Here is a 25,391-nt window from a genome sequence, read left to right on the forward strand (position 1 = left end):
CACGTGCTATCTCGCAGATGAAAGGGACACAATCTTTTGCTTTCTCGAAAACCACTAAATTACTTTAGATTTCAAGCAGTTTTGTTGGGGAACATGGGAATAAAACCGATCGCAGGCAAAGGCAAGGGATAGGTGTCTCGCATGCATGCAAATGAAATTTAATATGGACGCGGCTAATGTGTCCTACATCAGTCATGCCCTCATTTTCATCACCTTCCCCCCCTGAATTCCTCTCTTCCCAATGTCATCATATACATAAATATGTTATGTATTTTTTATTTGTTATACCTATCTATATAGGAAAATGCCTCGATCGGTTCGCGCACTGCCCTACACCCTTGAACTATTTTCCTTGGCTTGCAGATCCAAAGGTGGAGAGACAAGGAGGATGGTCGTGGGTCATCAGGACCATGTATAGAAAAACCCTATCCAAAGACTAGAGACTATATATAGAGGTCGTGCCCCGAGTTTTGACCCTGATATTCCATCTGCCAAAGGACGTTTAGAATATCATCAGTAAGCCCTAAAAACTCTAGCTAGTCCTGTATATATATGTATACACAGTATTAACCGTAACGAATGGTCGCCGATATACTCGTTTTCCTTGCCATCTTGATCTCTTTCTCTGAGGTATATAGACTCAGTATATATCACTATTTCATTCAAGTGGCAGGAATAGACATGGTGGAGATCGACCAACATGTGCTTGAGCCGGCATCGAGTCCGAGCACGGGATTGGAAGAAGAATTGGATGATGACGACATCGAGGAGATCAGTATCGATGATCTCAAGCGACGGATGTGGAAGGACCGGATGCGGATGCAGAAGTTCAAGGAGAAGCAGAATGAGGAACCAGAGTACGAGGCTTCGAGTACTAAAAAGGTGGCATCACAGAGGAAGAAGATGGCTCGGGCCCAAGATTCGATCCTTAAGTATATGGTCAAGATCATGGAAGTTTGTAATGGACAAGGATTTGTCTATGGTACCGATCATATTCTCCATTCTCTAATGCTTGCCGATTCAATAAAAATCTAACTGGTTAAGCCTTTGAGGGGAAGAAAGATCGAAGTACAACCTTATATACATGCGCGTCTTCTTAAAATTATTTTAATTATTTTATCTTCTCTAATCAGTCGATGGACTGATTTCTTATTGTTAGGTATCGTGCCCGAAAAAGGGAAGCCCGTGACCGGCTCTTCTGATAGTCTGCGGCAGTGGTGGAAGGAGACGGTGCAGTTCAACCAGAATGCGCCTAAGGCCATCGCACAGTACATGCCAGTCGTCGAAGCAGCCGATGAGTCGGTCAAGCCTGGCACGACCCTAATGCACCTCCTCCATGACCTACAAGACACAACCTTGGGCTCACTCCTCTCTGCCCTGATCCAACACTGTGTCCCTCCCCAGAGGAAGTTCCCCCTAGACATGGGTGTGCCACCGCCGTGGTGGCCCAGCGGCAGTGAGGTCTGGTGGGGCCAGCAGGGCAGGGCACAAGAACTGGGCCCACCTCCTTACAGGAAGCCCCATGACCTGAAGAAAGCTTGGAAGATCAGTGTTTTGGCAGCTGTCATAAAGCACATGTCACCTGATTTGGGCAGAATGAGGAGGCTGGTCAAACAGTCCAAGTGCTTGCAAGACAAGATGACCGCGAAAGAAAGTGTGACATGGTCTAAGGTGGTCGACCAAGAAGAGCTATTCTTTCAAAGACCTGAGAAGTACCTCAAGACCTCATCCGATGAAGAAGAAAATGAAAAGAAGAGGAGCGATGCGTTCCGACGCAATGAGAAGAGGAAGTGCGGGTTTAGTTTCCGGGAGGAGAGCAACCTGGAAAGGATGTCGTACCCGTGCCACAACTATGAGTGTCCACGGAGTGAGCCGAGCGCCGTGTTCTTCGATAAGAACTTGAGAACCAATCACGAGATTCTCTGTATCTACCGTGATACGCCTTCCGGTAAAGGTCCTGAGGTGTATGGTAAAGGGCCGCGCAACACCGAGGTTATGGTGGGCAGTGAGATTGTGGATAGCAACCGCGGTACAGTGAACCTGCATGACTGGACGGAGTTAGTGCACCCGGGTGAGGTGAGGGAGAGGCCCTATGGCGGCGATAGAGTGGAAGAATACATGAACTATTGGAAGGGTAGTATCGAAGATATGGTGATGGGTACAGATGCGTTTGCCACACAAAGGGAGTGTGTGGACTTGAACTCGGATCCGTGTGACGAGCACGTAAGCCTTTACGACTACAGAGAGACTTCGATATGGGACCTTAAGTACGTTGATAACAGCTCACCTTAAACTCCACTATGCCGTCTTAAGCTTTCTTATCGCTTTCTCATCAGCCGATAACAGAAGACTATGCCGGTTCTTTATAGATGTATTTGCCGGTTCTTTATTGATGTATTCGGTAAGTTATCCTAATGTTGTGCCTGTCAATCTATTAAAACTCCCAGGCAATGCTACGGGAAAAAAAAAATCCCTATGGTACTATATAGTGAAATTTTGCGTAACCGGAGTTTATAGAAACGAGAATAATGAGTTATTTTCAACTATGCCAAATCCATGCTTTTGAAGTGTGCAACGATTCTTTAGTTCTTTACGAGCATTTCGCCTGTCCCGGTTGATGTTAACCAATAAACCGTGAAGATTACTGCTACTAATTAAGTAGGGCCAATAAAATCTTCTGGCCACTATGAGATAGACTGTACAAAGTACATATTGAACAAAACACTCGGCATCATATATATTTTGATCTTACATTGATTGCTCGTTTTCGATCTAGTCCATTCTGGAAACAAAAAAATCAATTGTATAGACTTTTAAGCGGTGGCTTTTCCCACAAAATTTTTCCCAAACTTGGTCAAGTTAGACCAAGTTCCGCAAAAATTGAAGAAGCAAAAACAGATGAGGAGCGCTCCACTCAAAATTCATAAAAGCTATGCTTCTGAGGTATACAGTCATTATAGTCCAACCTAGTACCGGCACACGAGTAACCTTTTCGGAACTTCATTTTCTTACTTCTCACTTCAACTTCCACCGAAAATACAGAGCAGACGGGCCTGTGATCTGAGAATCTTGATTCTCCCCGCACATAGGATAGTTGTTCAATTCCACGCCCTCGCCAAAGTATCCTATCACACCTGAAGGTAATCAAACCAAGAAATGTCATTCTCATGGACAAGGATGGATCCAGCAAAAGCTGGTGATTGTCTTTTTAAAGAAGACGGGTGGCTTGACTGGTGAAACTTCACGCTTTGCTCTACTTCATAAGTCCTAACCAATATATGAAGTCACTGGATGTGTCAATTTTCTGAAAGCAGGGTTGTGGGCTTACCAGGCAGGTGTGCGGCGTTTCTTCTTGGATTTGCCAGTTTCTCCAGCATAAGAATCCGAATTATGGGAGTATTTGTAGGTCGGTGCGAAGAGGATCTTTCCCTCCCTAAAGCCGCTGAACACTCTCCCTGCTTCTCTCTCCATGTTTAGCTGCACATGTTTAGTTCAAGAACCAACCAGACAATCAGAGCGGGACTGAGCAATGACTGCATCAACGAAAAGGATAACTATAGATCTTTGCCCGACTAGGACTTTGTTAAGATTTAGTAATTACAGCGGCATATACAAGTAAACAGGATTAGATTAACCAACTGCATATGTATGTTAAAAAATACTTGATATTTGATTCTGGATTGAACGATAACGGACCTGATCCTTCTCGAGCAAGGCATCCCAGTCGTTACCCTCCAGTAAAGTCCTCGTCTCCTCATAGCTTAGAGAAACCCGGTAATTCAAATCTCCCATCCAAATTATTCGGCTGCAATGAGAGAAAAAATCAGATGACATATAGCGAGTTTATTTCTGCTCTGTCCTGGCAGGTGATTCTATCACCTAATCTTAGTCTTACACCAATGTCGTGTTTAACTGGAAAGAAAGATCAATGGATCTACCATATAAAAATGGTCTGTTCAGTGTCGTATTCCTGATGTTGTAATCACGGTCTGGGACTTGGCCCGAAAAATCTATCATGTCCTAGGAATGATGGGCATTATCATTATAAATATTAGCTTGGTCCCAAAAGATCCGACAGCTTTCATCATCTGAATGAAAAAGCAGCCCACTGGAGGCTGAGGATCTGCCTACCCAAGCTCACATCAAGGTTCCTATGTCTGAAAATCCTGTTTCCGGAAGTCATTTCTCTCCATTCAAACTCTGTTTGAAACGAACAATAATAATCGAGGAAACGAATTCTCAAGTTCAGTTACAATTACAAAAAAGGACTTACTCATGGTCGATGATTCTCTCGGGTTCTTGGCGGTCAGAGTTTTTGCAGACCTTGGAGAACTGCGTGCTCTTGAGGATTTCCGTCACGTCAGCATTCCTCCTCAGCTCATCGCCTTCTTTCTCCCCTGAAGCCAAGTGACTGCACACGAAGCAGAAGCTTGTCTCGTGCAACGACATGCTCATGGAGATACAACCCTGTTTAGCCCAATCAGTTATCAACACAGCTAGGTTAATTGCCACAATTAATTATAGTGAGCCTAAATTTTCGAATCTGCTAATGTTTTCTGTCAAGTAATTTTTTTAACAATGTATCAAAATGAAAGGAGAGAGGAAAAAGAAAAAGAAGAATAGCACTGGAGGAGAGAGTATACACTCACTAGAATGCATGATTCAACAACTCACTTTATTTCCAAGGCAGCCCATGATTCCTCTCCCAACAGAACTGACTCTAAGATGACCGATGTGTGGCACCAGCTTGCTCCGTGCCCACACCGTCAGGAATATCCCGACCATCTGCTTGCTTGCAATGAGCCGGTAGCGCATCCCGCCCCCGGCAGAGGAGGTTGGACTCAGAGGAAAATCCGCAGCAGCAGATATCATATCATCTACGCCACTATCAACCCTGCCCTGGAAAGACATGTACTTGGGCCGGTTGCTTGGATCGCTCAGGTTTCTATGCCTCTGTCTCTCCCCGATGGGTGAGTATTGTTCCGTGGGGCAATTGCACGACTTCAGGAGGCTCCCGTCGGCCCGGAAGTTCCGGCTGAGGACCTTCAAGGATGGCTTATGGAAGAACTTGGAGCTATTTAATGATTTCGTGCCATTATTGCTCAAATCTGACGAGTCATGGGTTGGCCTGTTAAGGGCCTGGTTTATCAGGACAAGCCATTTTGCTGCAGGCTCGTTGTCCTCCAGTACCAGCACGTTCCCTGCACTTAGAGGAACAACTTCCTGAAACCTAGAGAAAGTTTTTTCTCAGAACATGAAGAACCCGAAAACATATACATGATCTATTTGCTTAGGTCTGCAATGCACAAGGCGGCAACAATGCAAGATTAGCTCAAGCAACACGATGGATTGCTATGGACAAGTAACAATGGCTCAACGAGCTTTTCCAATATAAGCTTGGAAGTCGAAGAAACATCTATCTATCATGTAAAATACGTACCCCAAAACATATACATCGGAGGACCCTTCAACTTGGAGGAAATCTTCGAGGTTTAGGCTGCTGTTGGGGGTCTTGCCGCCGACGTTCCATGTCCCAACAAAGATGCTGTGATTGAAACAACAGAGTTTCGCTACTGTTAATTAAGAGGCCACGGGTTAGCTCAAGCTAAATACAGAAAAAGATACGATAATAATGAGACACAAATGCGAGGAAGTACCGGACTTCTTTAACTTCTGTTGCTGGGGCCATAGAGACTTCGAAGCTTGACAGGTTTAGACCTTCGATCCTTCTATTTGTCTGTCTTTCTAGCACCACAAGGCAGGAGTTTAATAAGATATAGGGTTGCCCGTGAATCACTTTCATAGTCCATTAAAAAAATTACAGTGCATGACTTTGAGACTCGAGTCATCGCGTCACTCATAATCAGTGACCCTGCCCATTTCGTATACCCTGTCTTCATTATAATATCAATACCGAATTCCCATATAGCTATTGTTGTTTTGCCAATATTGATTCATCAAATTGAGATACGATAATTATTCCATATGTATTACTATATCGTAAGGTTTCCTATTACAGTTTTATGCGTGCGTTTCATGATGAGACGGTTATCATGACACTTGAACCGTAACAATCACATCATAACGGGAGTTGTCAATGCTGCGTGCCAGTGCTGCTGATAGCCCTCTTAATTTTCCATGGCTAGGTAGCAGCCCAAGTTTTGAACAGATGATAAGGTTGTAAAAAGGTCAACATGGATAATGAAATTTCCGTACCTGCCTTATTGTCTTCGTAATTTTATTATTTTATTATATATTAATTTAGGGGTGCTTGTAGCAATATCTTCTCAATTATGAAAAATACGATTTGGTTAGGTAAGCTACCAAAATCCTTTCCATGGAAGAAGATATATATGGGAGAATTTTAGTCTTGTATGGAAGGTTACGTGGCTTTTACCCATTTTTGGTTACTGTAATTGAATAATAAAGACCTATATACAGCATCACCTCATCCTTGCATTTCTTTTCCATAACGCAATCAATACATACATACGTGCATACATATTTAGTACATGATGATATTCAAGCAATTGCATATACTTGCATATATTTCATTAAATTCTTGAAGCTGTGTCCAGCTCATTTATCTTCCACTTCTGCCTCAAAACATGATATTCTGAGTAATTACATGTTTGTATTCCCGCACAAAGCATCTACGAAACAGGCAAAAGAAAACATTACTATGCAATTTCCTTTTGATTTAAGACTATTAGTCACGTTTCTTTTCAATTATTAGAGCCTACGTGTAAAGATAACAGCGATCAATGTTGTAATTTTCTTTAATTCCTATCCCCTCCACATATGCTCGAAAGCTGGTCGGATGAATTCAGACATGTGACACGCTCCTTAAACAAATCAAATAAAAAAGCAAAGAAATCACGAAATGGTGACTCCTCTTAGGCTTCAAAAGTGAAGTTTGAGCCACTTTTTGGACATAATCAAATTCAACAGCTATGTCACACATAGTTTTCCTCCAAGGAATCATGTAGATAATCTTGTTTAATATCAGTAGGCTTTAATTTGACATGTTCTGCCTCACGTTTCATCTCATCTTTTTAAATTTTAAGTTAACGTAGATATAATAAATACAATTAATTTGATAAGGAGAGAAATTCAGCCAAGTGGCAGAGTTACCTGAGAAACTCTTCCTCATGCGAGGAGACGCGTCCAAGAATGCCTTTCTCCTGGCAGCAATCATCTTATTATTTTCAACATCTGTGCGATAGATAACTTATAATAATTAGGGAAAATTAATACAATTATTAGAAATGGGTATATTTTAATTGGTGAAAAGATTAATAAATCACACTGACATAATCAAAAAATTTACCGAGGACGATTTCATCTGTTTCTGATCTTAAAACGTCACCATCTGAGTTCCCCTTGCCGCCTCTTTTGGAACCAAAAATCTTGGGGATGATCGACTTCTCCCATCAAACAAACATGAAAATTGAATAATAATTAAATTGGCCTCAGCAATGTATAGTCAGGACAAATCCATATAGGACACATTTAAAGTAGAGGCCATTAGAGAAGGGTACTTAATTCCTAAACAGGTGATTGGCATTGCCTTGGTTTCTCTTCGAATCGAAGAAATCAAACGAATGGCGAATCGCGACGAAGGATTTGTGATTACATTAATGCATTTGCACTGAAGTTCAGGCAATGATTTTATCACAAACTATATAAAGATTGAAGAAAATACGATGAACACGTCTGGAGAACAAAATTCTAAAGTGATCTATGTACAAAATCTGTCCCATTTATATGATGCTTCCATTTTCTGTTAGGTTAGCATCCGTTCCTCCCAAATGTGACGTGAAGTGACAGATTTTTACCCAGATGGAAAGATCGGAGAAATGTATGGAGGTGAGACAGAGACCACGGATCCTTACTTTCTTTTTCTTGTTGTTCTTGACGGAGTTGTCGGGGGTGGTGGGGCCGCCGCCGGGGGAGGAGGCAGGGACAGGGCTGGTGGCCCTGCTCTTGGACATGTGGTCGGAATTGGCATCCGATTGGGAATGCCCGGGCCGTGACGACATTCATCTATATCGACTTTCTCCCTCGTATGAATGTTGGAAAAGCAATCAACAATCCTTGCGCACCCTCCTAGTAGGGAAGATAACTGTGATGCAATAGATTGTGTGTTTTTCTCCAAAAGAAATGTAGGAAAAAAAAAATTTGATCGAAGGTCTCCTGATTGGATTAAAAAATATTAATGGAATTTTGTTTCTTTAATTCCTTTCTCTTTTTCCATATCTGGTTGTGATCTGTATAAGTTGTTATTGATAGGGATGAGACAGAAGCGGCGCTGCTTTCGGATGAGACTAGGAAAGTGTTAGTGCATTAGGGCACAAGGGAAACCGTCGCATGACATGACAATTAGCCCTCCAATTTTCATCTTGTCACCAAAAAATTTTGGCAATAAATTCTTTGAAAAGAATTCCAGCCCAACGAAATGCATTGCCAGTATCATCGAAAAACACGGAATTGAATGAGGAAGGGCGAGGTGGAGGAAGCCGGAGAGTACTGAATCGATATTGAAGCAGAACACACAGAGATGATGCCGTGAAACGCGACTCTCGGAAGGTATGCATCGGTGGTTTGGTTTGGAATGTGTGGGTGGATATGTACTATCTTGGTGACATCGGCACATTTGGTGTTGTGGAGGGGTGACAACGGGGCCAGAACTTGCTGGGGAGCGACGAGTTCAAAAGGCGATTCTTAAGATAAACTCCCGAAAGCCGACGTGGTCAGGAGTACTATCTTTGAAGGATCAGGTGGTCGAGGCCATTAATTTTTCTGCGAGAGATCATCAGTTTCCATAGAGGAATCGAGAAAATGAAATGCGCTGCGCGTATAAAAGATGTTCGAGATGTATGCAAAATGAAGGCCCGATTGGCCCGATAGATCCATGCAGAATTTCTGAGCCCATGATGATGACGAACACTGCTGCAGTCAATACAGAAGTTATAGCCCAATGTCTCCAGAATTTCCATGTACATACATGAATTGCAAAAATAATAATAATGTATGATTATGCAGTTTTATTTATTTATTTATATTTTTACTGTTTTGCTGACAAATGAAAAATATTGTTTTTTTCCATTTTGGCCGCCCCAAAGAAAATCTTAAAAGATTGGCCCGATTATTAAAGGGTATGATTTTTTTAGGGAACTCCAAATTCATATCACTTCCATCCGCCGTATCTCCGCTTGCTCTGTCCCATTCGTCACCCTCGATTCTCCTTTAAGTAGTCTCCCTAGTTCTCCCTCGAGTCATTGCCCTTCCGAGCTTGTCGTCACACCCTCTGTCTCTTTCTCACTCTTCCTCTCTCTGTTCTTTCTTTCTTCTTCCTCTTCCATAAACCCCAGCCCGAGCTCTCAATCGAGCTCACGTTCTTCCTCTGTTCTACTCCATCTTCTTCCGATTCCCTTTACTATATCCCGAGCTCACAGCCTCTTTCTTGCTCGCTACTCATCCCAAACTCCGTCTTTCTCTCTCTCTCTCTCTCTCTCTATGTTTCCTCTGCTTCTATTTTGGTCAAAGAACACAGCCCCGAAAATTAAAACCAAAGGTGAAACAAAAGGAATTAAAGAGACGGTGGGAAGATTCAAGAAGGAAATAATTAAAAAATGAAATAAAAATAAGGTATTATGGGCTGACGGAGAATATTGGAGGCCTTGTGGGCTTAATGGCACCATATGCTTGTGAATGTACACCATATGAATGTGAATGTATATAAAAATGTGGGGTTTCACAACCCGATCCACAGGAGCACCTTGAGTTTGCTCGGGGCTTTGATTAGGTGGTTATCGACGTCCACTACTTCAATCTCTACGATGACATATTCAAGCAGATGACTACCATCCAAAAGAACATCGATTTCATCCATAATCAGAGGGCTTCTGATCTGAACAAAGTCACTTCCCCAGATGGGAATGGGCTCCTGACCTTTGTTGGTAAATTGCAGAGAAACCTTATTGCTCTGGACTTTTTGAAAGTTTTCCTCTCTTTCCAGTTAAGCAAATGAATGTCAACATCCTCTCTTTCGTCTTATGTTTCTATTGATTATACATCGTTTACCATATGGTAAAAGATTCAAGTTCAAATGTTTAAGGCGAGTGGACGTCCTCGACGGTCAGGAATTTCTCATCTGAAGAGAATGGGAGGTTTGTGTAAGCTCAGATAGAAGTGTATGGACGTGCCACGTTCGGGTGGGCATATTGGTCTTACAAGTGCCAATATGAGACTTGGAGCCTCAAACAGATGATCATGAAGAATTATATCAATCTCAAATCTCCGAAGTGACCATTCCATGTCCTGTTTCTCATGGATCCCGCATAACCTGGGAATTTAGGCCATTTATGGCTAATGTTATGAAATTGTCGTGCTTGCAACAAGTGTATTTTGGAGTTAAATAGTCCCAACCATACTGTCATGAACATGAGAATGCATCTGTTATCACTGATATGCTACGAGCCTACAACTTATGTGGAAGGACTGAAGGATAAAAAAAAATAAAATAGATTTCGTGCAATTCCATGAGCGTACAATATTGCCTTGTTAGTTACAGCATCAGAAATAAAAGCAAACTCGCACTAACACAACAGCCATTTCATTTTTTTTCTACATCCTTCTCAGCATGGTTGCATAAATAGGGACTGAACCAGATGTTTTTACCGTCGAAGAGTCGTTGCAGCTTGGCTACATTCACTTGTACTCTAATATCATGTTGTTCTCCGGAGCCAGTCCGATGCAAGCCCTCAGGATGTTCTCAAGCATAGCCCGCTGCTTGGATAGTGCATTCACCACTGGCGTACCCGGTGGAACCTGCACATCATTTTTCCAATTCACATCTCCTTTCAATTTCAAATTCCGATACAAATTGTGAACTATATTTATAGAAGGTGAACAGAGTAAGGGATCCATAAACCATATGGACTGGTTTAGTGAATGTATGATGAGAGAAGTAGAAGACTTACAAGTGGGGCCTTAGTGAGGTAACTGAGGATTGTTGCTACTGGGTGGAAAGTATGGAACTTCCCCTGCCAAAGCCAAATACAAAGATTGATCACTGGGCAAAGGCAAGCGAAGACTGTATCAATTGTCTCGAGACAAAATTATGTTCATTTTTGCTCGATAAACAAATCTATTTATCGAGAGCAAGAATGAGACGGCGTGAAACACTGGTAATAAATTGCTTCAAAGTACCTCGCCCTCAGCTTTGAGCTGGATCCGAGTACTGAGCTCGGCAAGGAGGACCAAATCTAGGATGATGGGTGCAGCCAAGAGGGAATCTTCGCATGTATTGTGGAGGACGATTGTGTTCTTCCCTCCCATGAATATCTCCGATGTGTACTCGTCCATCGCTCTCTTGCTGTCTGCAACATAGGGCACGTACTGCGGCGGAAATGCATAGGCTTAAGTGAGACAGTGCTTTATTAGGATATATTTGCTTTGATGGAGATAAAACAATGTGCATACCTTAATGACAACTACATGGTCAGGATGCTCCCCAGGCTCGTAGAGGATCCCGTTACTAGACACCATGTCATCCACCACGTTGCTCTTCGAAATCTCCTTGGACCGGAAAGTCTGAGGAGCCGAGAGGTTCATTCCGTCGTTGTTCCCAAGATGGTTGTAGCTCACAATCGATGTAGGCTGTCCCATAGAAAAACATGGATATGGAGAGGATCAATTAATGTTTTCACAGCCAATTGCAGGGCAGCAATCATGCCACAATATAGTTTTATTTACTGAACCTTGATTCCAGCCCCGACGAGGAAATCCACAAGGACAGATTTCATCTTGGTCTGCCCACTCTTGAAGTCATCTCCTCCTATCAGACAGTTTCTCTGAATAGCCAAGTCGATAAGTCCTGCGAATGTACAGAAATAAGATGAGTTCACAATCAGCACAGAACAGGCTCAATTAATATTCTTTTCTGTTTCGCATGGAAATGACCGGTCTTCTTGTTATAGTCCAACCTGGAACGAAGGTGTTCTGGGGGCTGCCATTGATAAATGGGACATTCTCGAGCACACAAGCAATGGCGTAGAGTGTGGAAGGAGAGATCTCGGGCTCATTCCTGTCCAAGGAGGAAAAGAGGTTGTCCATCGTGTCGTTGAGGCCGACGACCACGTTGCTGTACCTCTCAGTGTTGGCTGTCCATAGCACCACCACCTTATCCACCTTGTTTGCCTCCTTAAACTCCCTACAGAAGCATAGTCAGATGATTAACAGACCTCAAATTGTCCACATTAACTCTGTCATATTTCATGAGCTTTTCCACCACGCACTTGATGTCCTTGATGATCTGTTGGACCTGCTCCTTCTTGGTTCCCTTGATCACATTGTTGGCGCGTGAGCCCTGATTGGCCGCGATGAAATCGGGGTCGTAGATCCCGGGAAGTGGGACCATGTGCTCCATGTACGGCCTCAGCTGCTTCTGCAGATCAATATCCAGCACCTTGGCCCTCGCCATTGCATCCGCCAAGTTCATGTCACTTATGTCCCACCCACCAAACACTATCTCATCCGGGTTCACCTGTACATATGTAATACAATAATATAAATTCGATTAATCCAATGCATACTCAGCAAATTCAATACTATGAAAGTTTAAGGAGTAATTAGAGGGGTCATGGGTTTATCTAAAGAGATTATATAGCACTTGGAATCAATTAATTTAACTGACTAGTTACCATAGGGAGGAGGCTCTTGAAAGGAGCATAGATCTCCTCTCCATTGTAAGATCCGACCCGGATGGCCGAGGCTTGGGTCAGCGACCCGAAGTAGTTTGCCTGTTGCACCTTGTCTTTGGTAGCCCATGAAATACCTCTATCCATAAATGAATGAAAATTGAGAAGATAATTCAAATTGTCAGCACATCACACGCATAATCGAATAGCCTTCACAAAGGAAAGGGTACCTTGGCCTTTTCAACTTGTGGCACTTACTCGTGGTTCGTGGTTCACCATTTAAACAGTCTAATCGATCATAAAAAATGTAATTACTTACTCGCGATTGGCAATAACACCAGCGGTCAATGTCGAACCATTGTTTCCTCCCCAACCCACCAGCATCACCCTGATAATAATTGTCAAAAGAATAAACCAATTGAGTAATGATAATTCGACTATCAAACTTTTGTTTCCCTCATAAACAGGTAAATTGAAAAGAATGAAAGGTTCAAGGGCAAATAGGTCGAAAGAAAGACAATTAGTGGGGCAGAGGTGAACGTGTGAGGGAGATAGACCAAGAGAAAGGAGGATTATTTTGGCAGGACACGAGGAGCAGTGTAAGCAAGGTAATTTGGGCATTTACTAATGACTATATAGTGAGTAAATCGTGCAATGTACGGGGTAAATTTAATGAAAGAACATTGAACCAAATTTCATTATATGTACTCGCATTACAGATTATTGTACTCCTATAGTTGCAGGTCATTTGGGATTCAGTAATATCCCCTTCTATTGGATGAAATTTTTAATTGTAGTTTTTGAATTCAAATCGGACTCATTTTGTACATACTTCATATCAAAGTTAAAGTTACTTCATAACTAAGTAAATGTGAGTTAAAAGAAAGAAGGTAAAATTACTTCCAATGATAGTATGAAAAAAGAGTATTTCCACGGAGATTTCTAGAATGCTTCCATGTTACTTATATGTCTAGTCTTGTTCTTAGAGATTACTTTCGGCAGTCTCCCTGGCGATACGATCTAAATTCGAGATTTCAAGATCAGGAGTGCATACTCCTAATAATACCTATGTAAATATTCACCAATGTCTTTCAATAGCCGAATATAAATATCATAGAGTAAGTGGTACTCAGAGAAGTTATTGGACGGTCAAAGACCTTGGCATCAGATATAAATCAACAAAAAATAATAATATGACACTTTACATGCAAATACGACTTGCAGTTCTTATTGCTTTCTATGGTGCACGAAAAAGAAAAAAATCTAATATAGTGAAAAAGTTTGCATATCCAATTGAGTTCTCGTACCATGTTGAAGAGTCGTCTTTGCAAGTATCAACTCAATCTAGAAGTTATAATAGCCATATAGAAACTTGTCCCTTTTTTTTTTTGGTAAGCATAGTGATAGCTAGAAATATCACGAACCCGAGTTTGGGGACATGAGTGTCGGTCTTGAACTCATATTTGACTGTCTTGGGCTTGACCACCCACTGGTAGGTGCCATTCCGGCTCTCGTGCACGAGCTCCGTGGTCTCGTACCCATACACCGAATGGATCTCGCCGTCGGTGTACTTAACATTCGGGCTGTCAACCTTAAAGCTCTCGATGAACATTGTTTCTGTGGTGTTAGTGTATATGGGAGAAGACCCTCACCACAGAGAAACCAGACACACGGTCTCAAACTTAAATTCTGTGTTGCTGGTTTTGGCTATGTAATTGTGTTATGGGAGGGTGGCGAGGGGCTTAAAGAAAGGAAAAGCTGGGAGGATGAGAAGGGAAAGAAAATGATAAGAAATAAAGGGAGATGGGCGGAGAGAGGGGGAGAGGGAGAGAGGGGGACACGTGACGAGAGGTGGAACGGAGAAAGTTTTAGATATAACTTATCATTAGGTAGCAATTTCACAAGATAATAAACTGAATTTTTCAATTTCTATTAGTTTTTAGGGGCATTACAAAACAATTTATCGTTAGTAAAAATAGAATGTTATATATATGTATCTAGTGATTTGTCATACATTCGTAACACACAATATCTTCTCGTTGGAGCGACGTGAACACACGCGGAGCCAGCCCCAAGTTGAGGGTGATGGGGACGGTGCAGCCGAGTAGGCTTTCATGGGCCCGCCACCCAGCCACTTCCCATATAATTGGCTCTCCGTTTCAGTTGAAGCTCCGCCATGCAAAAGCTTTATATTATGGGGTGATGATGATGATGATGATGATGATATTCATTCACTTGGTTCTTGTTTTATTCCGTTTAAAATGAATTTGATTAGACAATGTTTCTTTATTTTTTGGAACTTAACAAAAAAAGGAAAATCCAAAGAAGTTGCAATAGGTGAAATTGTAATTCGATTTTGGTAACCCAAATATAAGCGAGGATAGGATTTCTAATTAATTGTGATCGATAGTCCGGATACAAGCGAGGATAGGATTTCTTAACTGTGATTGGAGATGGACATGACATATCGGAGGACTAGCAAATAAATATTCCTACCTAGAGGGTGGGATTGGAGAAGATTAGAATAATATTTAGCTTTGTAATGACCATAAAATCCCCTCTAATGCCTTTGATTTGCATAAATTTTGTCATTAAAAACATGAAAGGCTTCAGTGAAGGAGGCGGTGGGAGTCTTGATGCTCCTTCTGCCACCAGCTGGGCGAGATCCCGATGGCTTCGATTGTGGCGATGGTGTCCGGTATCGGGCCATTCACAGCCCAGTTTTTTCTAGTTCTCTCTTTTCGCGAATAAAAAGGGAGATGGATGGAGAGTGATGGAGCGGCGGTGGCTCCTGCCACCACAACCACCCGTTTCCCTCTTCTGTCTTATGTTAGAAGAGAAGGATAGCTGATTCGGGGACGGTGAGGCTCTGTTGTCGGCCACACTCCGCTTGAGGTCGTCGACAATCTCGTCGAGGCGGCGATGGCGGATGCTGGGCCTCCCACCAATCTCTTTCCCATCTTCTATTTTGGTAATTTTCCTTCCATATCTCAATTATAAGCCCTGGCATGACCAAACATTTATTTAAAATCCATAGGAATACAAATCTCGCGTCACATCCTCCTCCCAAATACTATCGTGTCCACGTAACCATACATGTCTCAAGTCTCATAATACCTTCCCCCTTGACTAGTGATCATTTTCGGGAAGCAAATCTTTTGAGAAACAAATCATACATTATCGCTTTCTATCGGCGCTCATAGTTTGACTTATTGCTCCTATGGGCTTGATTTTTTACTTTTAGGTGATATTGTAGGGGTATCCCAACTTTTAGGTGATTTTTTACTTCAGTAGATATATCCCAACATCGATTTTTTGTTTGAGGTATCTCAACGTTACTAATTTCATGTTACTATCTAGCCCCTATGGGATAATTGGTGAAACAAAAATAGTAACGTTGGGATACTTCAAGTAAAAAAGCGACGTTGGAATATATTTAAGAATATCTGTGAATGTTAGAGTATATGGTGCAATAAATATTTTATTTTATAAGTGCAAAAGAAAAGGTTCCGAACCGCAATGGATGAACAGTGGAACGAGCGGTCGAGCGAAGGTAACGGAGCAAAACAAGTGGCCCCCTCATGACACGTGGCTCAATGCCAGACCCACTTGGAACACCGCCCTAACATTTGGTTTTTGTGGTCGACGGTGGGGGTGGGGGTGGGGGAGTCGACGGTGACTGGTGATATCGTTAAGGACACTAAACGGCCACCGCCACCGCTAAGGCTTTGCTCGCCGTATGGTAGTATGGTGCATATGTCTCTCTCTGTCTCTCTCTATATATATATGGAAAAAAAAATTTAAACTTTTCACTTTTTATTAATTCCAGCATTAACTTTTTTTTTTTCGACCTAAAAATACACGAACTATTATTTGATATCATTTTTAATATGTTTAAACTTTTCTATTGTTTTAAACGAGAACGTCTACCTCACAACACCCCCCTCCCCCCCCAAAAACATTTGGTAGCTGAGGTCGCCGACGACCTTATAGGGGCAAAAGTGGGTCCCAATAAGACCCTCACTGTTGGAATTTTTTTTTTAAAAAGTAAAATCGAGAAAGGAATGAAGGGGTAGATGGTGGTGTCCCATCAGCAGCCACCATCCCAACAATCGAGCTCACCAGCGACCTCTATCATCATGGGCGACCACCATTGGGAGGGCGATAGTCTCTGTTGAGGCTCTTTCGGTTGAAAAATTAATATCATGCTAAGATTAATATCAAATTAATAGTTTGTATATTTTTAAATAAAAAAAAATATTCGTATTAAAATTGATAAAATGTAGAAAGTTTATATATTTTTTTGGTAATTAACCCTCTATATGCACACAACAACTCTTAATGAGTTATGATCATCACCGTTCGTTCATGTCAGCATTGGGCCACGAGGCTTCGTCTGGATGGAAATTTACGACACCCTGTTTTTGGAACAAGAAGACAAAAAAGAAAAGAAAAGAAAAGAGGAATACTGCCAGAATTTCTACTAAATAAAATAATATATATATATATATATATATATATAACAAGAGAGTGACTCGCACGTATCGTATTTATAATTCAAAATTCTTTTTAAGAATCCACCACCACAATTTCTCCAAACTTTAATTAAAAGTCATAATTCTATAACATGAAAATGGTGATGAACAAATTAATAAAAAAAAACTAATTAATTCAGGTTTCAACCTTGTTTGGACTATGGGATGCATGCGCCTTATTCTTGAAGTGAATTCTTTGCTGGTTTGTAATTGACTTCTTGGGGTTGCATCTTGTGGTCCTTGTCATGGTCATCGTTCCCTGGTTCATGATATTAAGGGGCTACTCTAAGATTGGGATGTCCAAATTCATCATGTATTTCAAGAGGGAAACGATTGTGTGGATTGGCTTGCTCGACATTCTATTCTTCGACCTCTTGATTTGGGTTTTCTTTGTTCTGTTCCTAATGGTTTTGGTTCTGTATCGTTAGGGGATCTTGTAGGGATTATTACACCCCATTTTTGTACTGATTTAGTTGTTTGGGCTTTTGCTTTGTTTTCCTATCGAAAGAAAAGGATAAGTTTTTTTTAATCCAATGGAGATAATTTTTTCCTCTTCGATTATAATTGAACTCAATGGAGACTTATTGTTACCTTCCAAGGGAGATAAAGAAAGAAAAGAGCGACCCAGGTGAGAGGGAGAAATTTTTTTTAAAAAAAAAGAGGGAAAGAGGGAGAAAAGGATGAGTCGTTGGTGATTATAGATTAAATTTATAATCTTACCCTTTAGCGAACGGAAATTGAAAATAAAATATATTGCTACATAGATAATATCGGAAGTGGAAAATGAGGCAAATTATATTTTCTCCCTTTCTAATAGTAGAGATATGGATGAATAATGCTTATATAGATCTTAAGTATGACAATCAAACCGGCGTGAGTTATTTCAAGCAGTTCAGCGCTTTTTTTATTTAAATAAGATCTCGAGTTCGAGTTCTAGTAAATGCAGAAAATTTAAGTCACGAGAGTTTTATCCCTTAGTGGATCAATCCAGCTCGACTAGATCAGTCGGGACCAAACTGAACTTCCAAATATTAGGGTTTAAAATATATATATATATATATATATGATAATGGAAGTTGCCTAATTGCCCATTTGAAATTGTCGGACAAAGAAATATTATAACTTGTACTTTTGTTTTGTTAATAAACATAAAAATAATTTTATAAGTACAAAATTTAATACACCCACAGCTTTCAATTTCCATGACTTGCTCCAATTCGCGGCAAGAAATAGATAAATAGAGGCATTGATGATCGAGGAATTCCTAGTGATTGAAGGGGTCAAAGGTTAAGAAGTGAGTTATTTATTAGCGAGTGAGACAATGATATACTTAGTATATATGTGTGTGCGTGTGTGTGTGTTTTACGAGTACTTAACACATATTGACCAACTAATCTCGGTTTGGGCAATAAATTAATGTTGCAAACAATTCATCGGGCGGCTTCTCAACAAGAAAAGAAGAAGAGATTATTGACGACTGTAGCTGGCGGCTATGAACTCTTAGACAAGCCCAACTTGCTAAATATTTGGACGATCTAGTGGGCACCATCTCTAATTGGGATTATGGTTAAAGGTAAAAACAAACTTTGCTGCTTCAAACTTGACTCTCCATTCATATGAAAAAATTATTATTATATACTTTCTAGAGATATTTTACTATTAAAAAGTCAAAATAATATCAGATACAACGATGGCGGTAATTATTATTATTTTAGAGATTTATACAAATATATATATATATATATTATATAATTACAAAACGAGAAAGATGATTAATGTTGCTACTCCATTTTTTAAATCCTCTGCTTCTCATAGCCCAACCCTTCCATAACCCATAACATAAATTTAATACTTTCAATTATTATATGATTGGCATTTATTAACTCATCACATTAATTAAATCACCACACTAATTGAACCATGAAAATTTCAAAAAGAAAAAATAACATAACATTGATTAATCTATAATATTAATTTATTCTCTATACAATATAATAAAATTATTATCTAATGATCTATATATGAAATAATATAAAATATATAGTCGAATAGTAATTCCCCGCAACATGGGGTGAAGCGGCTAGTTGTAAGTAAGGTTGTGATTTAGGAAAGATTCATTAGATATTTTGATTTCACTTTTTACATTTTATTGTGTCATTTGGTTTTTAGATAGGCATATAGTGTACCTAATATTCCGAGTCTAACAAAATAATAAATTTTTTACTTTTTTGAATTTATGACCATGATCATCATTTTTTTTATGGTGTATACTTTGATATCCGGAAGTCCAATGAGCCTCTACCAATCCAGTTTCTGCTGGATAAGTCCACTAAGAGAGTAAAGTTCTCTCGATATGAATTTTCTCCATTCACAAATAATTTTTTTCGGTAAACAAGCAATATTAGTTTTTTTCTCTATACATTATTGTATGTAATTAATGCAGAGAAAGTAAACATATGTACAAAATCATTCTTTTATTTATTTTTTAATAAACTTCATGTCCAAAATCATTCTAATTTTGAATTCCATGTTGCACCAAAAACTATTAGGGTCACTTTTTGTTTTTTTTTATAGGGTCCACTTGGTTGACAATTTATATCGCAAGCAAGCCGTTTGTATATATGTTAAAAAAGATTCTCTCGTGATCTAAATCATATCTATCAAAGGCCAATAGATACACCAAAGAACGCCAAGGGGTTTAGCCTAATGGTTAAAGTGCGCCTAAACATGCATCCGATCCTGGGTTCGAATCCCCATGGGGCCACCGGAGCGCCTTTGACGTGATTACCTGCTCTGTGCACCGCCGGGGGTTCACAGAGCCCTGAGGATTAGTCGGGCGAAACCTGAACACCCCAGGTTAGCAAAAAAAAAAAAAAATACACCAAAGAACATGTTAAGGTTAGTCACCGAAAAGGTATGTATTTTATTTGCATACTGATCAATTCTATAATGGGTGTAGCCTGCATCCCGTGATTAATTGGTGCCATATTTTAAATCTCTCAAATTTTGTAATTACCATTGAAATTATTAACAAGTCCAGGGAGGCTCGCCGGCAAGAAGAAATAAAAAGAAGATTGATCGATTTGAGTTCTCAAACTTCGTCCTTCAGATATCTTAGAGTCCTCTTTCCAATCTATGTAATGTCTCGTTTCAATATCGGAAGCTAAGTTTCATGAAAAAGCATAAGGTTTGGACGCATTTAACCAAAATATTTTCATTTACGATATTGTTTTCATATGGTTCGATCGGGCTGCTTATTTCAATCTATTTCCACACAGTTTGATCAAGTGTCGTTGGCCATATATATAAAACATGCAAGAAGATTATCATATAGAGATTATATAATTAATTAATCTCGTCTTGTTAGATCGTAGCCCTCTGGCAGGGATACAAATCAAAGAGCTAAGTTATTTAAGGCTTCTCATGAAAAATAATAGTCAATATCGGTTTAGGAAACCGCGAGGAAATTGGAACATCGCCCCATGATGACACCAGCAAGGGGACGAACATTTCATGACAAAAATACGGTCAATGTTTTTTTCTCCACCTCCTAAGTATCGCACGGGAAAACCAAGGTTATAAACTAACGCGGTTTTAATTGGATCATAGACATTAATCAAATATTCTTGTTTATTTAATTAACAACACTCATGACCTCATGTATATAAGTACACCTCCAGCTTCTAACATTCGAGCAAAACAAAGCCAATTTTCTTTCTAGCTAGAACACCATATGATGGAGGTTTCCTTGTACACAAACCCCAGGATTCCAAGAGTTAGGGTTTTTTCTCCGAATACTAGAGTGATCATCAAAACTACGAACAGAGTCTCGTGCAGGGTTAAGGAAGCGACCATCTCCACGCAGGGCAAGAAGGTGAACTTCTACGACGTGCTTTCCTTGGGGTCCAAGAATGTGGGGCTGGACGAGATCAGGAAGGCGTACAGGTTGATGGCGCTTCAGTTCCATCCCGACGTGTGCCCTCCCACAGTGAAGGAAGAGTCCACCAGGCGGTTCGTCGAGCTCCAGAAGGCTTACGAGACGCTCTCCGATCCTGTCTCCCGAGAGTGGCATGACTACGAGCTGGGTCTAATCGAGTCGGTCAGGTTCCCAGGCAGAGGAGCTATTAATCACCGCGTAGGGAACAGGAGATGCTCAAGGGAAGTGTGGGAGGACCAGCTCTCACAATTGAGGCAAAGATCTCTTCTCCGCATGCAGAGGAAAAATAATAATAAGCACTGATGTATAATTTTACATAGTCATGTCCTCAGACCATTCCCCTCTGCACAAATTCAAATATATTAACTTAATTGTTTCATTTTTTTTTTTGGGATAAATATTTCGGTTCAATATTTGTAGAATTTCACGATCTATTTTATATGTTTCAGAAAGCCTTGTGGTTTTACAGCTCTTGGCCCTACAGATTCATGAGCTAAGAATGATTTTCGAGCCATCGACAACGTTATGGTCAGGTCAGACGAACGAATGTACATTATTCCACATGAGATCGAGAATTATCCCTTGTGAAATTTCATGCAATGCACAATTTTGGGTTGTTTTCTGGCCGCTCGACAAAATAAAAGTTTTCAACCCTTTTTATTCAGTCCAAAAGGGCACACGAAATAATCACCTTGCAGATAGAATTGAAGATATTAGGAATGAGCATATAACATATATTCTCCGAACCGAAACATAGGGTCATGAATTTCCAACCTAGACATGGTCCTCTATCCGATAACAAATACGGAACCAAAGGCCAAGTTGATAAACTATAACAATCCCAAATCATTCCCTCGTTTAACAACCTTAATATTCCATCCTAAATAATCAGTTTCATAATCAGAGATGTTCTTTCATGACAGCGTGATTAACGAGTTGAGCCCACTGAGCTGTGTCTTCGCTGAAAGAGGATATCAATCTCGTACGCTTCTACAGCTCACCAGCAAAATAGACCATCTTGATCTCTCTCTCGCTTCTGCAGCTTACATTGGACAGCTTTGGGGAAGAAGAGCTTTTGCTCTCCATTGGTCAGTACAGCCCACGATCTGCCACTCTGGAACCGTTACAAGCTGGTGAACCCTCATTACTTGAGGGCCATGCTCCCTGAGCTGCTGCGTCTCCAAAAGCTCGGAAGTCGAGTCTGCCCTGTCTCTTACTGTTATCCGCCAGCTATGGGACGTCAATTCCCATCTAGAAGAGAGCCCCTTGTCTTAAAAATGCCAATGGAATTTGTTTCTTAGCTTTTAGGCTGTAATGCTTCTGTTGGGTTCCTTAGGGTAGGTGATGTTATATTCATAGTTCCCAACCACCAACTGTTTGTTCCACAACTTCTGAAAAGCGTTCTGCTTGGGGTTCTGCTTTGTTTGATGTTTGCTCAAATGTATAGTAACAATGGTGATTAGCATAATAGAGAGCGGATCTTCGCTGTTTTATTTGCCAAGTATGAAAGCCATTTGAGACTTCAGTTTCTGCCGAGTGCAGACTCCACCTGCTTGTTGATGATATCACAAAAGTTGCATCTTTGCGTTTTTTGTGCCCCCCACTATATGCTGCTTCCTGATGTGAAATTTCAATTCCTTGTCAGCCAATTCCAAGGGCTTTCGTCAGGAGCTTCGGAAATGAGTCATTGAACCGGCTACTCGTCGAGGTCCCTAGCTGGTGGTCAAACTTGGACCATTGAATTGGAGAAGCAAAACGAGAAAGTTTTGATGGGGAAAGGTTAGATGAATTTTGTGGAGCATTTCTCTGTCATAGCCAAATACTTCATAAGTTTTCGGTGGAAACTCCATGTTCCATACTGTTATATTTGATCAGACCGGATGCGAGATCAGGTATACCCTGAGGTGTTGTTGCCACCAAAGTCCGAGGCTTAACAATGATATTCCATCTCGTGAAAGGAAGGAAAGGAATGAGGATATTTCGGGTGGAAGTGATGCTGGTTCCCAACCTGCTGAAGTGGATGATGACTACCAGCCTCCCTTATCAACTTTGTGTATGAATATACGTTCGGTTATGTTATTCTTCAGGTTCACTACTATTTATATAAGACACTCCTTATCTTGCTCTTCACCCTCTTTTGTAGATCTTCTACTTAACGAATTCATCCCAAACACCAACTTTTATTGGTAGAGGGCTTAAAAAATAAACCATTTTTTTCATTGACAAAAATGATTTATTCATGCACAAAATGCTGCTGTTTTATATACAGTATTTGTACATTGGCGTGTCTGTGCTGGAATTCAATCTACTAGATGAATCATCTTTGAAAAATATACCTGATCAACCTATCTAAAGAAGTGCTCAAATGATTCCGGATCATGATGAATTTTTTCTGTTGTTGTAAAAGGTTCCGGATGGAATTCAAATGAATTGCCTACATAAAATTTTTCAAGTTTTATTTATTAATTCAATTCCTTGACACATCCATATCTTTCATACCAAGCATGGCCTATAGTTTTTCAATCAGCGATCCAGCTTTGATTCAGCAGACAGTATGATTTCAAAGACCTGACCCAAATATATGAGTCTCAAGAGTACGGCTTTCCTTTGTGCACTGTGTAATGTAGGTCGGGCAACTGCTGCAAGGGAGGTCACATACCGTACTCACGCTGAAGCTCTGTATGCATCCTCGCAGTTCAACTCAAGCTACCCCTTCTTTCGGCTTACATTGAAGCCAAGTTACATGCAAAAATGAACGAGTGGTAAGATATCATATCTAAAGGCTCTCATAATTTCGCATCTAGTTTGTAAAATGCAATCATGTGCCTTTAATTATACTTCTCGTCGAGATCGCATTGTTTCCTAGATGAACTTCAAATGCACAAATATGAAGTACCCGATAGATACGTAGGGGCGTTTCCAAACACATCGTTATCTGAGTATGCTTTAAAAAACAATTTGGAATTTGCTTCCAAAATAGTTCTGACAACCAATCTAACTGAACTGGATAGTTACTGGGTCTATCAATTGATGAGTGATTTATGGGAGTCAGCTTGGGGCTAGATCGATGGCCAGTTCTAGCGGTGAAGAAGGTTGGTGCTTGCTGGAAACTAGAATGTTTTTTTAACAATACACCAACAGCTCTGTATTTGTTTTCTGAAAACAACCATTTGAACAACTTCACAAACAAAATCCAAGATTCTCCTTATTTCTTAGAACAGAAGGTGCTACTTTCACATCCAACACTGGCCGGTATTGCTTTTGGTGAAAGTGATGAGGCTGGAAGAGAGAATTAACTATCAACAAGTCAAGCGTGAGGTTCATTTGCATTAAGTACTTGAAAGAGTTCATTCTTTTCCCTTCTTATTCATTCTGTCATCATTTTAAACAACTTAAATTAGTAAATGAATCCAATGATATCTTTTCAATAGTAAGAAAGAACTTTGTCCAGTGGCAAGTGCAGTACAGACACATCGCCATTTACGGTCATCTAGTGTCTGTAATAACTCATGATTTCTGCAACTCCCGAAAGTACTCATCTTCTGTACCCTTGAGTCTAAAATTGCTTGCCATTATATTAAGAGTTGGTTTAAACGATTATGCGGGTTTTGCCTCTACACTTCCTAGGCAGGTCATATGCAGAGGGCAAATCCCGTGAGATGCAATTTAAGCACTTGGGCAGAACGTGGCGTGTGAAGATGCTCCATTACAGTTACCCGAGGAGGAAAAAGACAGTCTTTTCTGCAGGCTGGAAGAAGTTCTTGAGAGATAATTCCCTACTTCCAGGGGATATCTGTGTGTTTAAACTTACAGCACCAAACAAGATCAAAGTAGTTACTATCAGATGTGCACATCTAGGCATGTATAGTTGAAGGGTTGTAGGGGCAAAAACAATGTTCATGCCCCAGTAGTGATCTCTCTGGAAAACTTGATATTTCCTTTGGTTCCATTTTGTTGATGACTCAAACAGATAGTTTACATGTTTTGGAGTGTCTACAACAATGGTAATGTTTTTTTCCTTGAGGATTGCTTGGCTCAATCAATTATGTGATTTTGCTGGATCATGATTTGGTGCTGCTCCAGTGTGGAACTGGATTCTTTTTGGGCCAGAAGTGAATTCATCTTTTATTTCATTCATAGTCAATTACAGCAAAAGAATCTTCATTTACATCAGCAGAGTAACCTCTCTTGCTATATCTAACATCCTCATCTAAC

General features: G+C 40.5%; 4 protein-coding genes across 6 annotated transcripts; 2 read left to right on the top strand and 2 right to left on the bottom strand.

Annotated features, from left to right (window-relative positions):
* Positions 1–304: 304 nt before the first annotated feature.
* LOC116207127 (putative ETHYLENE INSENSITIVE 3-like 4 protein) lies at positions 305–2,543 on the top strand. 3 transcript variants are annotated; one of them, XM_031539988.1, is made up of 3 exons: positions 305–516; positions 668–982; positions 1,160–2,543. In XM_031539988.1, coding segments are annotated over exons 1-3 (1,449 nt in total). In that variant the 5' UTR covers positions 305–515; the 3' UTR covers positions 2,293–2,543. The 3 variants fall into 3 exon arrangements, with proteins under 3 accessions (XP_031395848.1, XP_031395849.1, XP_031395847.1); XM_031539989.1 differs by having other exon boundaries at positions 674–982; XM_031539987.1 differs by lacking the exon at positions 305–516 and having other exon boundaries at positions 523–982.
* A 169-nt stretch (positions 2,544–2,712) lies between these two features.
* On the bottom strand, positions 2,713–8,191 carry LOC116207262 (type I inositol polyphosphate 5-phosphatase 5). Its single transcript, XM_031540166.1, has 10 exons — positions 7,896–8,191; positions 7,331–7,424; positions 7,135–7,215; positions 5,658–5,745; positions 5,441–5,545; positions 4,675–5,230; positions 4,274–4,467; positions 3,697–3,805; positions 3,329–3,477; positions 2,713–3,134 (listed from the first exon to the last, which is right to left on the bottom strand). The coding sequence occupies exons 1-10, from the start codon at positions 8,040–8,042 to the stop codon at positions 2,915–2,917; spliced, it is 1,743 nt and encodes a 580-aa protein (XP_031396026.1). The 5' UTR covers positions 8,043–8,191; the 3' UTR covers positions 2,713–2,914.
* Positions 8,192–10,511: 2,320 nt separating this feature from the next.
* On the bottom strand, positions 10,512–14,541 carry LOC116206579 (inositol-3-phosphate synthase). The gene is made up of 10 exons (XM_031539343.1): positions 14,129–14,541; positions 13,024–13,092; positions 12,708–12,843; positions 12,303–12,550; positions 11,991–12,217; positions 11,766–11,881; positions 11,488–11,664; positions 11,215–11,403; positions 10,986–11,048; positions 10,512–10,833 (listed from the first exon to the last, which is right to left on the bottom strand). The coding sequence occupies exons 1-10, from the start codon at positions 14,314–14,316 to the stop codon at positions 10,714–10,716; spliced, it is 1,533 nt and encodes a 510-aa protein (XP_031395203.1). The 5' UTR covers positions 14,317–14,541; the 3' UTR covers positions 10,512–10,713.
* A 6,392-nt stretch (positions 14,542–20,933) lies between these two features.
* LOC116207212 (chaperone protein dnaJ 20, chloroplastic-like) lies at positions 20,934–22,677 on the top strand. The gene has a single exon (XM_031540100.1). It carries the CDS (start codon positions 20,973–20,975, stop codon positions 21,477–21,479), a length of 507 nt encoding a protein of 168 aa, XP_031395960.1. The 5' UTR covers positions 20,934–20,972; the 3' UTR covers positions 21,480–22,677.
* The last annotated feature ends 2,714 nt before the right edge of the window (positions 22,678–25,391 follow it).

Source organism: Punica granatum, chromosome 5 (assembly GCF_007655135.1).
Source record: "Punica granatum isolate Tunisia-2019 chromosome 5, ASM765513v2, whole genome shotgun sequence".
NCBI classification, from domain to species: domain Eukaryota; kingdom Viridiplantae; phylum Streptophyta; class Magnoliopsida; order Myrtales; family Lythraceae; genus Punica; species Punica granatum.